This window comes from Halichoerus grypus, chromosome 7 (assembly GCF_964656455.1).
Source record: "Halichoerus grypus chromosome 7, mHalGry1.hap1.1, whole genome shotgun sequence".
Classification (NCBI taxonomy): domain Eukaryota; kingdom Metazoa; phylum Chordata; class Mammalia; order Carnivora; family Phocidae; genus Halichoerus; species Halichoerus grypus.
In genome coordinates, this window is record NC_135718.1 from 30226699 (window position 1) to 30241333 (window position 14635).

General features: G+C 50.8%; 1 protein-coding gene across 1 annotated transcript; it reads right to left on the reverse strand.

The window, feature by feature from the left end:
- Positions 1-6273: 6273 nt before the first annotated feature.
- Positions 6274-10850, reverse strand: MARVELD1 (MARVEL domain containing 1). The gene is made up of 2 exons (XM_036111569.2): positions 8439-10850; positions 6274-7448 (listed from the first exon to the last, which is right to left on the reverse strand). Exon 1 carries the CDS (start codon positions 10494-10496, stop codon positions 9975-9977), a length of 522 nt encoding a protein of 173 aa, XP_035967462.2. The 5' UTR covers positions 10497-10850; the 3' UTR covers positions 6274-7448; positions 8439-9974.
- Between the last annotated feature and the right edge of the window lie 3785 nt (positions 10851-14635).

Genomic DNA, 14635 nt, shown 5'->3' on the forward strand with positions numbered 1-14635 from the left:
GATGCGGGGCTCGATCCCAGGACCCTGGGATCATGACCACCTGAGCCGAAGGCAGACGCTTAACGACTGAGCCACCCAGGCGCCCCTGAACTGTACACTTTAAAACTGAGACTTTTTATGTTACATTGTGTTAAAATTTATGTGATGTGAATTATGTTTCCATCAAAAAGTGAATGAATAAATAAAATAAATATTTGACCGGTAAGTATTTTTAGATTGTCTTTAATATTTGCATTTTCTCTAGTATTTACACTTAATATTTGAGTATAGTTTTTGATTAATAGCTCACCGCCCTTGCTCTGAAAAGAGTTCAATAAACACATCTTTATGTTCTTGTACCTGGGAAAGAAGTACCCTTGAGTAATGAGTTTCCCAGCTGTGAGGCAGTGAGTTGTCAGACAAACACAGCAAGGAAATGGATGTCTGCAGTTACATTCTGACTCAACAGCTCTTGGCAGCCATGAAAACAACTATTCATCAAACACAGGCACAAAAAAAGCCTCACAGAGCAAAGCAGTGAAAACCTCAGCAATAAAACCTTGTGGCCTCCTGTGAAAGAGACAGTTAACTGTCCACCAAAAAGTCTCATCCACTGGTATAGAGTCGCAGCTGGGCAGCAAATGCCCAGCCAGGAACTACATTCCCAGCCCCTTGCATATAGACTGGGTCATGTGACTCACCAAAGGAAGTGAGTGGAAGCGATGAGTATCACTTCTAGACCAAGGCATTTAAAAATCAGAAACCTCCTCCTTTCTCTCTTCTCCCAAATGCCAGCTCAATGCAGAGGGGATGGCCAGGCCACAAGGTGGAAGGAGACTGAGTCCCTGAATCATCACAGTGGAAAGGCTCCCACTGACCTGGGATATCCACAAGGGACAGTTATATAAGGAAGAAATAGGTTTGTATGTGAATAACAAAGAGATTTTTATTAAATTAGACTACCGAATTGTTGGAGAGTGTTTGTTACAGCAGCTAAAGATCAATATTCATTCATTCCACTGAACAACTATTTATCATGTACCTTTCAGGGGAATACAGAAATGCATAGCCCAGAATTCTTTCCTCAAAAGGTTCTAATTCTAGGAGCATCAGCTGGCTCAGTCAGTAAAGCATGCAACCCTGGATCTCAGGTTTATGAGATTGAGCATCACGTTGGGCATAGATGTTACTTAAAAAAAAAAAAAAGCTCTAATTCTAAATTGGAGAATTAGATGGCAGACTACTTGAATAAATATGCCACCAGTGGACTTCTTGTAGGTGACCCAACAAAAAACCTGAATAAACTAATTACCATTAAAGAAATTGAAAGAATTCACAAACTTCCTCAATGGCATCAGGCCCAGATTCTTTTGTAGTCAATTTTTATCAAACCCATCAATAAAATGATTTGTTAAATTATTCCAAACAAAACAAGATGTCAAACTTCCCAATTTATTCTGTGAGTCCAGAATTACCATCACTGGTACAAGCGCCAGGGAATAGCACACACACACACACACGCCAAATATCATCTGGAATATAGCCAATTTAAAAATAATAAGGATACACCCACCACACAACTGTACCCTTCTATTGCTAGCTAAATATGCAAGAGAATGAAAGCATATGTCCACACAAAGATTTGTACCTGAATGTTCACAGCAGAAACTTGAAGCAATACAAATGTCCATCAACAGGTGAATGGATAAACAAATTACAATGGGATAATACTCAGTGATAGTAATGAACAAATAGTATTACACAAAGTAGCACAAATGAATCTCAAAATAATAAAAGAAGCCAAATACCTCCCCTCACCCCAGAAAAAGAAAGCACATACCATACATATATATTATAATTATAAACTAATATGTAGTCACAGAAAGCAGATCAATGGTTGCTGGGGGTGGGGGAGATAAGAAGGAATTACCAAGGGGCACAAGGGAGCTTTTGGGCATTATGGATATGTTTACTGTCTTAATTGTGGTGATGTTTTCACGAGTGTATACATATGTCAAAACTTATCAAAGTGTACGTTTAAATTATATGCACTTTAATGTACACTAAGTATAATCTAATACATCTGCTTAAAAAAAGAAATATCTAGGGGCACCTGGGTGGCTCAGTCGGTTAAGCGTCTCTTAATTTCAGCTCAGGTCATGATCTCAGGGTCATGAGATGGAGCCCCGCATTGGGCTCCACGCTGGGCAATGAGCCTGCTTAAGATTCTCTTTGAAATTGACTTTAAGAACAACTCTCTAAATACAAGATTCGTTTTCTGTCTTGACACAGAGATACCTAGAAGAGTAGGTACAGCGCGGCAATCAACAAGTACATGACTGGGGGCGCCTGGGTGGCTCAGTCGTTAGGCGTCTGCCTTCGGCTCAGGTCATGATCCCAGCGTCCTGGGATCGAGACCCGCATCGGGCTCCCCGCGAAGCCTGCTTCTCCCTCTCCCACTCCCCCTGCTTGTGTTCCCTCTCTCGCTGTGTCTCTCTCTGTCAAATAAATAAATAAAAATTAAAAAAAAACAAACACTTCTGTGCTATCTTTCAAGAAAGCTCAACTCAGACCACAGGAAAGAACAGTGGAGGGATCAATTCGTGGCCGGTGAGATTGTCACTTCTCAGGTGGGAAGAGAGCCAGCGTGGAGTCGGGGAGAAGGAAAGTAACAGTGACGAGCACGTACTGTGGCTCAGGTCTGCACTTTACAAACATCACCTGAGGTCCCCCCAACAACACTACACAGCTGAGAGCTGACCTGCACTGACTAGTTGCCGGGCGCTCTGCTCTGTGTGCCTCGTCTCAGTAAGCCCTTCCCACGGACCAGGGAGGCAGCTACTAGCATGAGCCCCGTTTAGGGAGCAATGAAACAGATGAAGAGCTTTAGTAAATTGCCTAAGAACAGACAACTAATAAGAGGCTGGCCTCGCTTCTGACGTCAGAGGCGGAGCTCAGCTCAAAATCAGAGCCAGTCATATTAACAGCTCATATTAACTAGGGGACATAGAAGGAGCCAGCACAGAGTACAGAACAAGATTTCGAAAGGCAGAGGGTTCCGTATCCAAGTTTGGGACGAGGTCAGGTGGCCATACCGATGGCACAAGGTCTCAGGATGAGGGAGGGCTGAGTGGAGGGGCACTCTGAGTCCTTCTTACCTCAGGCAGACAGAGAGACGGTCTCCAGGAACCAGGAGAGTGGCTTCAGCACAGTGAGCTGGTTAAACCTAACTTCACTGTAAACCAGGAAGGGAGTAGCTGACATAATTCAGATTTGTAGTGATATCACTTTCTTTACAGTCTTTCCTTCCTGCCTTAGCTCAAAACACAGCTATTAGAAAACCCAGCGTAGCTCTCGGTGGGGTCTTTGGCTGGGAAGTCCTCTGAAACTGCAAGGCATGGGAGCACACACTTGAGTTTGAATCTTGTTTCCGTCACGTAAGTGACCTGGGGAAATCAGTTTACCCTCTTGACCTGTCTCCACGTCTAGCAAATGGGGGTATTTAATACTTCATGGGCTTGTGAGGATGACAAGTGATGTTATATAACACCCGACTTGTTCTTGACTCACCGCAGACACTTCATAAAGTTAGTTCCCTTTCTCCCCTCTTGCCAAACCGGACTCAGAAATGCTTTACAACTGGGGCATCAGAGCGCCCCCTGCAGGACCCCTGGAGATGGCAGCAAGGAGAAGCTGCTTCCCACCTCTGGCAGATGGAGAGGAATCTGCAGAGGCACGGCCTCTGGGAGCGTGCCCTCACCTCAGTGTTGAGGAAAGAATGTCACAGCCCTGGTGCCAGCAAGATCCCAAATAGCCATCCAGTTCCAAAGGAATGGGGTCATGGAACAGGGAGGGCGAAAGGGCTTTCTGATTAGGAGCCTGACTGGGATTTCCACAGCTTGAGGTTGCTGTGGGTGGTCGGCACCCTCCTGCTGGCTATGTCAGGTGCTCTCCTTTGGGTTCTGGCCACCTCAGCATACCTCTCCCTTGCCTTACAGGACCCAGAGAGCCTCAGGCCCTCCTCACTTCTTTTCAGCTGCCCCCACTGGTCCCGGGCGTTCCTCTCCCCCAAGACTGGCTATGAGGTGGAATACGGCCACCCCAGTGCTCCCTCCGCTCCCTGCTACTCTTGGCACAGACTTGGAGAGTCACTTCACTTCCCCTCCTAAGCCTCTATTTACTCATCTGCAAAAAAGAACCCATCCCCTTTTATGGGTTTTACTAAGATTTCTACAGGAAGCAGCCAAGGGAGTGACAAAGTTAACCAATGTGGGAAAGTTATAAACGTTCCAGAAAGTACACAAAATTCTTGTAGTCCCCGACTATTTATATGGACATTTAGAAAGGGTTAGAACTATATTATCATTAATTTTAAACAGCAAGTTGTAAAAGAGTCAAATGTATATATGTGTGTGTGCGTGTGTGTGTGCGCACGTGCACACACACATATCCATGTATGTTTGATTAGTTATAAAAATTAGAGGAGATTTAAGGTGCACCTGGGTGGCTCAGTCGGTTAAGCGTCTGCCTTCAGCTCAGGTCATGATCTCCAGGTCCTGGGACGGAGCCCCACATCTGGCTCCCTGCTCAGCGGGTAGTCTGCTTCTTCCTCTGCCTCTCCCCCCCGTTCATGCTCTCTCTCTCTCAAATGAATAAATAAAACCCTTAAAAAAAAAAAGGGAGAGTTAACAATGGTTTATCTCTAGCGTTTGAGATTAGGATGATTGAATGGCTTCTCTTTTTAGTTTGTACCCTTCTGTACAGTTTAATTTTTAATGGGTATATATTGTTATTATATTTTAATGGATATATATAGGTATTTTATTTAACAAATAACTACTGTAACAAACGAAACAATACAAACATGAATAAATAGCGCTAACCAGACCTTTCTCTCTCACATCCCTCTTTCCTTTTATCCCTGCAAAAATGTAGGTTTATTAGCTTTCCTTTCTCACCACTGACCACCCCACCCCCATCCATAGAAAAGCAGGAAAAATAATAAACATAAATGAGCAAATCCCTCAGATTCCCCAGACTCAATTATGTCCCTGAAGAGCCGTGTCTTATTTCAAAGTGCCCCCAGCAATAAACAGGAAATGTCAGATTAGACCAGTCCTGAACACCTGATCTGCAGGAATGAAAACCAAACTCCACCTAAACCTCAGAGCCTGCCAGAGGACCACAAGGACTTACCAGCTGCCAAGGGGAGTGAGAGAACATCTGCCTTCCAGTCCCAGTCCTGCCACTAGCCAACTGTGTGACCATGACAAGGCCCTTCTCCTCTCTGAGGCTCTATTTCCCCTATTAAATGGGGGTGACAATGCCAACTATTAAGACTGTTAACTGGATCAAAAAAGGTCACACAAGTAGGAACATGTTTTCAATTGCAAAATTCTCCACAGAGCTGCAAGAGCAGGGGGCTTGCCAGCCTTTGCATAAAGGGAGGCCACTTTTTATTTTGCGCAAAATTCATGAATAGACACAGAGGGAAGAGGGGAATAAGGCAGGGTCCTTGGCATTTTCCTCCACCCTGGAAATCCAAACCATGAAGAAGAGGGTGCGTGTGTGTGTTTATCGTGCCGGGGAGGGTGCTTTGGAAGATAGTGGGTGTGCAACACGCCCAGCATCCGATCCCTGCCTGGAGCCGTTCTAAGTGAGTTCTGAGATCTGCCCGTAGAATTCTATGTTCTGGCTGCAGAGTTGAGGTTTGGGGCACAGGAGGGAGGAACTGGCAAGGAAGCCTGCTAACTCTGCTTTCCTGCTCTTTCCAAAGCACCTATTCATCAGGCTGTAGCTGGAATCCGGGGAAACCAGGTGGGGTGTGTCCAGGAGGCAATACCAGAGCAGGTGGTATGGTCTGCATCGGAGCCTGAACCCCAGGAGACCCCACTCAACCCCCTCGCAGCTCTGTAACACCAGGCAAGGCACCACTCCTCCCTGGGGCTCATTTCCCTTTCTGCAAAGTAAGGGAGTCAGACTAGATCAGGACCCTTTGGCTCCATAACCATAGTCATTCTGTGCCTGCCCATCAGGGAGTGGAGCTTCCAAAAACAGAGGGGTCATTGAGAGCTGGGCTAGGAGCCTCTGCAATTCCCACCAGCTTTTGTCAGGGGCAGACACAGGCAGTTTTCTTCCCTCTGCTTCCTGTGTCCTGCCCTAATGCACTGAAAACCTGTGAACTCATTTTTTTTCCCCTCCCAGAAGGAAATCGGAAGAGGATGGAGAGAGGCTGGGAGACCCAGTACATGGGCTTACTGCAGGGGGCCAGGAAAGAAGGCATATACACCAACATCAGACAAACCAAACTTTATTCCGAAAAGCAAATTAGTAACCACCACTAAACTATTAAATGAGGCACATCGGTCCCCTCTCGCTACTGGCCCACACCCCTCCCACTCCCACCCTCTCTTTTGGCCTTTGTAGAACACTAGAAAAATCCTCTCTTGGATCCGCAAGTGGTCCTAGACTTTTGGACTGGTAGGAGTCCACAGTGGTCTCAAGCTGGACTGAGTCCTGGAGTCTAATGAGGGAGGCCAAGGAGGCTGGCTCCAGTATTCAAAAATTCTGGGCCAGGTCAGGTGGCCATTCCTATGGTACAGGGTCTCAGGGGGAGGAGGGAATGGGTGTGGGGGCTGTTTTACATGTCCTTCTCACATCTGGAGAAGCAGCTGGACGCCAAGCAGGAAGGCACATTTAGAAGAGCCAGTGAGCTCTGGAATGTTTCAGGCACATCTGAATGGATAGGTACCATGAAGGCCAAGGAGACATCTACTCTTGAGTAAGGTCACCTGACCACAGACAGAGCACCATGAGCTGGGGGGGCTAAGAAGAGATCCTCAGGGGGCTGGTTCTGAGCTGAGGATGCAACTTCAATGGTGATCTGAAAAAAGAGAAAAGGAACAAAAGCTGGAGCTAAAACGCATTGTTTAAGGCACGGAGGTGCATAGCTCAGTTCCATGTGTCTGGAATCTTGGGCCCAAGTCACAGCACAAGGAGAATTAGAATTTCTCTTGCGTTAAGGTAAAATGAATCTTCACACATCTTGGATCTTCCATTGGATAATGTTGAAGGGAAGCTGCTGGGTCTGGAATCTTGGGCCCAAGTCACAGCACAAGGAGAATCAGAATTTCTCTTGCGTTAAGGTAAAATGAATCTTCACACATCTTGGATCTTCCATTGGACAATGTTGAAGGGAAGCTGCCGGGTCTGGAATCTTGGGCCCAAGTCACAGCACAAGGAGAATCAGAATTTCTCTTGTGTGACGGTAAAATGAATCTTCACGCATCTTGGATCTTCCACTGGACAATGTTGAAGGGAAGCTGCCGGGCAGAGGTCGTCCACTCTCCCCACTCTGTAGCCCTCTGCTGGCCCAGCCCAGAATGCTGTCCCCTGCCAAGGGAAGCGAGCCCTGGGAGAGGTCGGCATGACCGCTACGGGAATCTCCGTGGCCTCAGCAACGTGGAAACCTGCAACAGAAGAACCAAAGTCATAGGCCATCCGAGGCACCTCCAAGTATCCCAGCAAAGGCCAGCCACACGCTCTGGCCGGCACGAGTGGTGGGGGCTGAGAGAACAGGTGTCCCGCCTGGAGGAAGGCGGCCGGACTCCAGCCTAAATGAGACAGTGAAGGGCTCAGTGTTCTAGGATTTCCCGAAGGAGAGAAAATAACAGTAGCGACAACAACAAAAATAACCACCGTTGTCACGGATACAGAGTTTCAGTCTTGCAAGATGAAAAACGTTCTGGAGCTGGATAGTGGTGACAGCTGCACAACAGTGTGACCCTACTTCAGGCCACCAAACCGTACATTTTCAAATGGTCGCATGGTCAATTTTATGCTATGTATGTTTTACCACGGTTGTTTTTAAAGTAGCCACATGAACAGTCTTTAACATGTATTGACCCCCTACTCTAGAGAGTACAGCCCCGTCCTGAGGAGGCCGAACTGCCAGAGTCCAGATCCTAGCTCCACCCGTCACACCGTCTGGGAGGCTCTGGACAAGGTACTTAACCTCTCTGTCACTCCTCTGCCTCCTAGGGAACAAGAACACAACTCACCTCAGTAGGGCCGAAAGAATGAAAGAAATACGTCTAAGTGCTCCAAGCAGTGCCCCGCATAAATGCCTCCATGCTCCGCACTGTGCAGCTCCCAGATCTTCATAGCTACAACAGAAAAGCCTCACCCTCTCTACCTAAGCTTTAAAAACACGCTCCCCAAAGCACATTCTGGCCTCCCCTTATTCTAGTTTCTAATCCAGACAGGGCTGAGCTTTTTCCAAGAGCAGACCTTTGCAGGATGCAGAAAAAAGGCTGAACTGGTACAAGCCTTTGGGCATTGTGATGGTCACCCCTCCCACTTGCTCCCTGAATAAAAACCCCTTATCTTTCAGCAAAAGGGGCTCTGTGTTTTTTATTCAAAGGCCTATGACCCCTCCAGAAAGTCAAGAAGCACCTTACCTAACAGAGGCTGGGCCAGCTGTTCACCCCAACTTTGGAGTTTTCTTCTCTCTTCACTGAGTGAGACCCACTCCTGCCAGTTGCTCACGGTCAATGCCAGCATCTCTTACAGGCAATGTTGCTTTTGACTGGGAAGCCATCTGGATAACCTTGACTTCATTTTTCAATGTAGAGGAATGTTCAGGTCCACCAATTCCCAGGTCTCTTGCGGGCCTGGCAGGGACAGCTATCTTCTCCCCCACTGAGGCAAGCCCTCCCCCTGCTAGAGAAATTCCCTGGGAAAGAGAAGGAGCACTCCAGATCTTCAATCATACCATAGCCAATGAGTTGGATCCCTTAGGAATGAATGACAGCCAAGCCAGCACAGGGATGCTTCGAAGTCTTAGGTGGCAAAATCTAATTGGTCCAGGTCCAGAGGCAGGTAACACCGTAAACTAAATTACTTGGGCTTCTTTTATAATGGGACTTCTCAGAGTCTTTGATATGCTAATGAGCATCGTGAATCTCCAAGAAGGCGAGATAGCACCTTGACAAACCCATTTGGCATTGAAACCCTCTTTTGGAGGGTAGCTCCAGAGCTAGGGTTCCCGGGAACACCCACTGCTTTAATGTAAACAGTGCTGGACTGGGAGTCTGGAAAGGTGGTTCTAATGGGAATCCGGAAACGGGGATCTAATCTTATTCTGGCTTTCCCAAGAGCAAGGGGTGAGGCTCACCTTGACATTCCTTTAGGGTCCTGTGGGATCCCTAATGCAAAAAGATATTGGGAGGTGGGGGTGGTGGAGCAGAAGCCCGTGAGAGGAAGTCTGGGAAGGTGAGACCAGAGAAACTAGTGTGCGTTTGGGCCTGGCCTCCAAGAACCCCGAGGACAAAGGCGGAGCAGGCAGAGGCGAGAGAAGACTCCAAACGTGCAAAGGTGCAGCCCGCGGGCCTTTCCAATCCATCCTCACCTTTGCAGACGGGCCCCACCCAACATCAGAGAGCGGACTGCGCAGGATGCCCTCACAACCCCGAGCTGAAATGAAACTCTTCGCTCATCCTGAGACCAGTGGAGGCCTGTCCTCAGCTCTCCCCGCGGATGCGAGGCTGCCCTTCACAGCGCTCGAGGCTGAAAGAGGGGCCAGGGGACAGGGGTGCTCTTCCGACATCGGGGCGGGAGAGGGCAGTGGCGCAGCCAGAAGGCTGGTTCCAATTGGGAGCCTCCCCCGGATCTACGCGGCGCCTGTCCACGTCTCGCTCTCGGCACGGAAGGGGGCGAGGAAGCGCGAGGTTTCTCCTCGGACAGCCAGGGTGTGTGGGGGCCCGCTCCTCGGAGGCGGCCCTGCCCGGGTCCCAGGAACCGGCGCGGGCGGCGCGGCGGGCCGGACTCTAGGCGGCGGCTCTGCCGTCGGACGGGAACTGTGGGCCAGGGCGCCGGGGCGCGGGCGGGAGCGCAGGGCAACGGGTGGGTGCCGGGGCGCACGGGCGCGGGGCGGCGGCGGCAGGAAGGACGGGGGCGCCGGTCTCGGGAGGGTCCCCGCCCCGCGGCGCAGCGGCTCACGCCACCTCCTGCTCCCCCTGGTAGCGGCGGCAGCAGCCGTAGAGGGCCGAGAGCAGGTAGAGGCCGAGGCAGAGGCCTCCGCAGACGGCGGCCGCCAGGAAGGCGTGGTAGGCGCAGGCCATCTGGTAATCCTTGAGGTTGCAGTAGCTGTGGCTCTGGGTCTGCGAGATCATGATGCCCGTCGCGGCGCCGTAGAGCGCGGCCGCCAGCAGGTCGTGCGCCACGTTGACCACGAGCCAGCGCGAACCCAGCACGGGCACCAGCTCGTGCTTGCCCAGCAGCGTGAGGAAGTAGAGGCCCAGGGTCAGCAGCCAGAAGAGCACGGACACGAAGAGCGCGAAGTGCACGGGGCCCTGGTACCTGCTCGTGGCGATGGTGATCCAGAAAGCGGCGCCGGCCAGCAGCTGCAGCAGCCGCAGCACGCCCAGCGGGCCGCGCAGGAAGGCCCTGTGCAGGCGCACCGCCCCGCGGACCGCGCGCGCCTGGGGCGGCGGCTGGCGCGGGGGCGGCGGGAGCATGGCCCCCGGGCGCGGTGGCGGCGGCGGCGGCGCCCCGAGTAGCGGAATGGCGGCGCCCGGCTCGCGGGGGTGGCCCGGCCGACGTGCCCGGTTCGCCCGCGGCGGCCTCCTCGCGTCCCTCCGAGGCCTCTTCGCGCTTCCTCTCCGCTTCTCCCCACCCTTCCTCCCCTCTCTCCTCCCTCCAGCCCTCCTCTCTTTCTCTCCTCCTGTCTCCACCACTCCTACCCGCCCTTTGGCTTCCCCTCCCCGTCTCCACCCCCACTCGCTTCTCCCGGCTTTCTGCCATCTCTTTTGGGCCTCGCTCACCACTCCGGCCCCCCTTTCCTGCCGGCGCCAGACTCCCAGCTCGGATTCCTTCCTCCCCGGGGCGCGGCAGAGGGCACCCCCCCGCCAGCCCCCTCCGGGCCGACCGCGGGCCTTCCGCTCTGGCCGCCCGGGCCAAGTTTGGCACATCTGGGGCCATCCTGCCTGCCCTGCCTCCCTGGCTCCCGTCCAGCCTCGGAGGGGAAAGCTGTCTTCTGGAGCGTTCTCTCGGCCTCTCGCTGGGCCCCTTTCTTTCTACTTTCTCCTGCCCTAGGGTCCACCCCGGGCCTCCTGGCCTTTTCCTGGCCCTGGAGGAGAGCAGCGCTGGTCTTAAGCTGACATCCATTCTCACCTGGACATCTGGAATATGTCCACCTCACACTTCTCTGGTCCAAAGGCTCTCAGACATCAGAGAAAGGGACCGTCCCCCACCAGAGACCCCACTGCCCCTCGCACACACCACAAAGCCAAGTCCTATCAGTCCATCCTCATTTTTCCAACGTCCTTGCCATCCAGTGTTGCCTAGATTAAAAATGTGCTACCCAACATGGCCAGGGCACCAAGCCCGGGGTCAGAGACAGCAAAGACCATGCCCTTAACTACTAGGCAAAACAGCCTCTAATGGAACCTAATGACGCTTTACACTGTCCTTTACATGTATGCCCACTTAAGCCTCAAAACAGCCTCAGAGATAGAATTATTTCCCTCCTTTTACTGAGGAGGAGAAATGAGGTCTAGAGAGGTTAAGCCCATGAAGCTGGTAACTGCAGCTGTGTCTCTTGTCTCTCATCCCATTCAACCTTCTTTCACTGTGACATCTTTCTAAAACACAGACCTGGTGTTGCATTGCTTCCTTCACTGACCACAGGATAGAGTTCTATCTCTTCTACGGGCATATTTCACAAAGTGGCTCCAACTGACTTTTACTTTTCTTGTTTTCCACTTCCTTTCCTTACCCATGCTCCTACCCCACATGCTAACCCCACCAAAACTCTCAAATGCCCCCAAATAAGCTCAGAATGCCCTTCATTCCCAGACCCCACTTGGCTGGCAAACTCCTACTTATCCTTCAATGCCCAGTTTATATGCTCCTCCCTTGGGTCCAGACTCCCAAGCTGTTGATTGCTGGCTCCTTAGGCCCTCTCTGGGAGCATCCAGTAGTTCTGCGGTACTTCTGAGTCTGGTACATTGCAAGTGCTGGCTGTCACCTTTATCTCTGCCTGGCACAGGGGAGACTCAATAGATGCCCACAGAGTGGATGACCGAGTGGCTGTGGGAACAGCAACGAAAATGAGAGGGCCCTCATACCTAGGGACCATGCATGCTTCAGTCCCCCAGCCAACCCTACCTGCAGAACTAGCCCCTCATCTCCTGGTCATGTGATGTGTCCATTGGCCCCCTGGCCTGGCTGAGCAGGTCTCTCTTCCAGCAGCCTGCCCCCCCCCCCCCCCCGCTTGTAGGAGAAAGTATATGTGGTTTCTCAGGGGACTAATGCCTCTCGCTGCACAGCCCCGCCTGCAGGGACCTGAGAAAGGTTGAACGCTTATTTTAAATGAATAAAAGGTGGGACGCCTGGGTGGCTCAGTCGGTTAAGCGTCTGCCTTCGGCTCAGGTCATGATCCCAGGGATCGAGTCCCACATCGGGCTCCTTGCTGAGCAAGGAGCCTGCTTCTCCCTCTGCCTGCCTCTGTCTCTCTCTCTGATAAATAAATAAAATCTTAAATAAATAAATAAATAAATTTTAAAAAGGTGATGTATAACATCCATATCTGTGTAAGATAGCATGGCATTGAGACTCAGAGTGCAAACCATGGAGGCAGACTGCCTGGCTATGCATCACAGCTTCACCACTCCCTCATGCTGGGACCTGGGGTGTGTCTGCGCACGCGCACATAACCACTTTGTGCCCCAGTTTCCTCATCTGTGAAAGCCTTTCATTCAGCAAATGGGTATTAAGCAACTGTTAGGCACTGGGCACTATTTTAGGGTCTAGGGATACATAATACATATGTGATCATTATTAATTAAATGCTTACTATGCTCTAGGCACTGTTTTTTATTGTTCTTTTTTTTAAGTAAGCTCTATGCCCAAGGTGGGGCTTGAACTCACCCCAAGATCAAGGGTTACATGCTCTACCGACTGAGCCAGCCAGGCGCCCCTATATTCTAGGCAATGTTATCTCTGATTTGCTGGTGGGGAAGCCAGCACTCAGAGGGTTAAGGAAGGTGACCGTGTTCACAGAGCTGATGGGTGACAGTTTAAACAGGAGCCCAGGTGTGGCTGGCTCTAGGTGACATTCAAAGTGCTTATATATACTTTCCCATATTTTATTCTCAGCTACTGTTACAGGGACCCAGAAAGGTTACATAACTTGCCCAAAGAAACAGAACTGGCAAAGGTCAGTGTAGAGACTCAAACCTAGGTCTTCTGATCCCAATTCTGGGGCCTTTCTAAACTCAGCATCCCTTAGCAATCAATCCCTGGCGGGACATCCTTGATGTCCTCAGGGTGCCAATCTTGAGAAGGGCTGGAGCTAGGACAGGCACCTGAGGGCTGAATCTGGGTGCTGGGCTGATGACGGGGTTATACTACACAAACTACCTCTGTGAGTAGGGGACCTAACCAAATAAACATTGAGAGGGAGAAAAGAGAGTCCTTCTGTCGCCTAAAAAAAGGCATCTGGAGACTTAAGGGTAGAGCGCCACCTGGTGGGTACAAACCTTCAACCTCACAGCTAAGTCCAGCTCCTTACAAGGAAGCCAATGGGGTGGCTTTGGGGAGATATTTTTAGCCTCTGGAATCCTGAAGACATTCCAAGCGGCAGTCCCAGGAGACTCTGCAAAAGCATAAGCATGCAAGAAGATCTTGATTCCTCCAACTCAACAAATAAGACCTAAGCACCTGCGGGATGCAAACAATCGGGGTGTGGAATGTAGGAATAAGGAGCACAAGCTCCCGCCCTCACAGTGTTCACGCTTTTCCTGGTAGTGGAGGGACAGCTGTGGACACAAAAGAAAGAGGTGGATGCAAGGAAATCCAAAAGGGAGAGTATGTGTGACGGGAGGGCTGGGAAAGCTTTCAGATTGAAGTGTCTCTGGAGAGTGGATAGAACTGTGACAAGCAGAGATCGGGGCTAGGCGTTGTTGGGCAAGGCAGTCCACCATGGGGCCTGAGCAGCTCTGGCTCTAACCACTGAGTGTGCTAAGAATGCAGAGCCCTGGTCGCCCATTCGCTTTCCCACCACTGCTCACCATTGTGTTCTGCAGCCAGCAACGTTGTGGGATAAGGGAACATCTCCCAGACAAAGAGCAGGTTTGCTTGTTGCTTACTATAAAAGTGGTGGGGGTAGGAAGGGACAGGGGTGGGTGCTCCAAGCTCAGGACTCCGTAGCTGTGACATAAAGCTCCTGCGTGGGCAACCCATCTACCTGGGCCCCTCTGCTTTGCCCCCCATGAAACTAGGGAACAAGGGAAAGAGACATAAGGATAATGCTCATGCTGCTTGCTGTGCCAAGAATGATAAATCCTTTGAGTCTGACTCAGGAAACCGTGTCTTCTGCCCACATTCATGAAACAACAGCAGGCTAGCTTATTAGCTTGTAAGCAGGGTAAATCACAGCCCTGACAGGTGCTATAGGCAGAGGGAACAGTGTGAGCAAAAGCAGGGCCTATGTTGCTCAGGGAACAAGAAGTAGTGAAGTAGTGATGCTTGCTGGGTACTCTAAACCCCAAAGCAATGACTTTCACATGCCCAGAAGGGAAGACAGCTTATAACAAGGAGGAATGCGTGGCCACCCTGAGATCCCACGACCCACCCCTGATGTTCAGTCAGTTCT

What these genes read in the sequence shown, in the direction of transcription:
- MARVELD1 (XM_036111569.2), bottom strand. Translation starts at nt 10,496, where the DNA reads ATGCTCCCGCCGCCCCCGCGCCAGCCGCCGCCCCAGGCGCGCGCGGTC.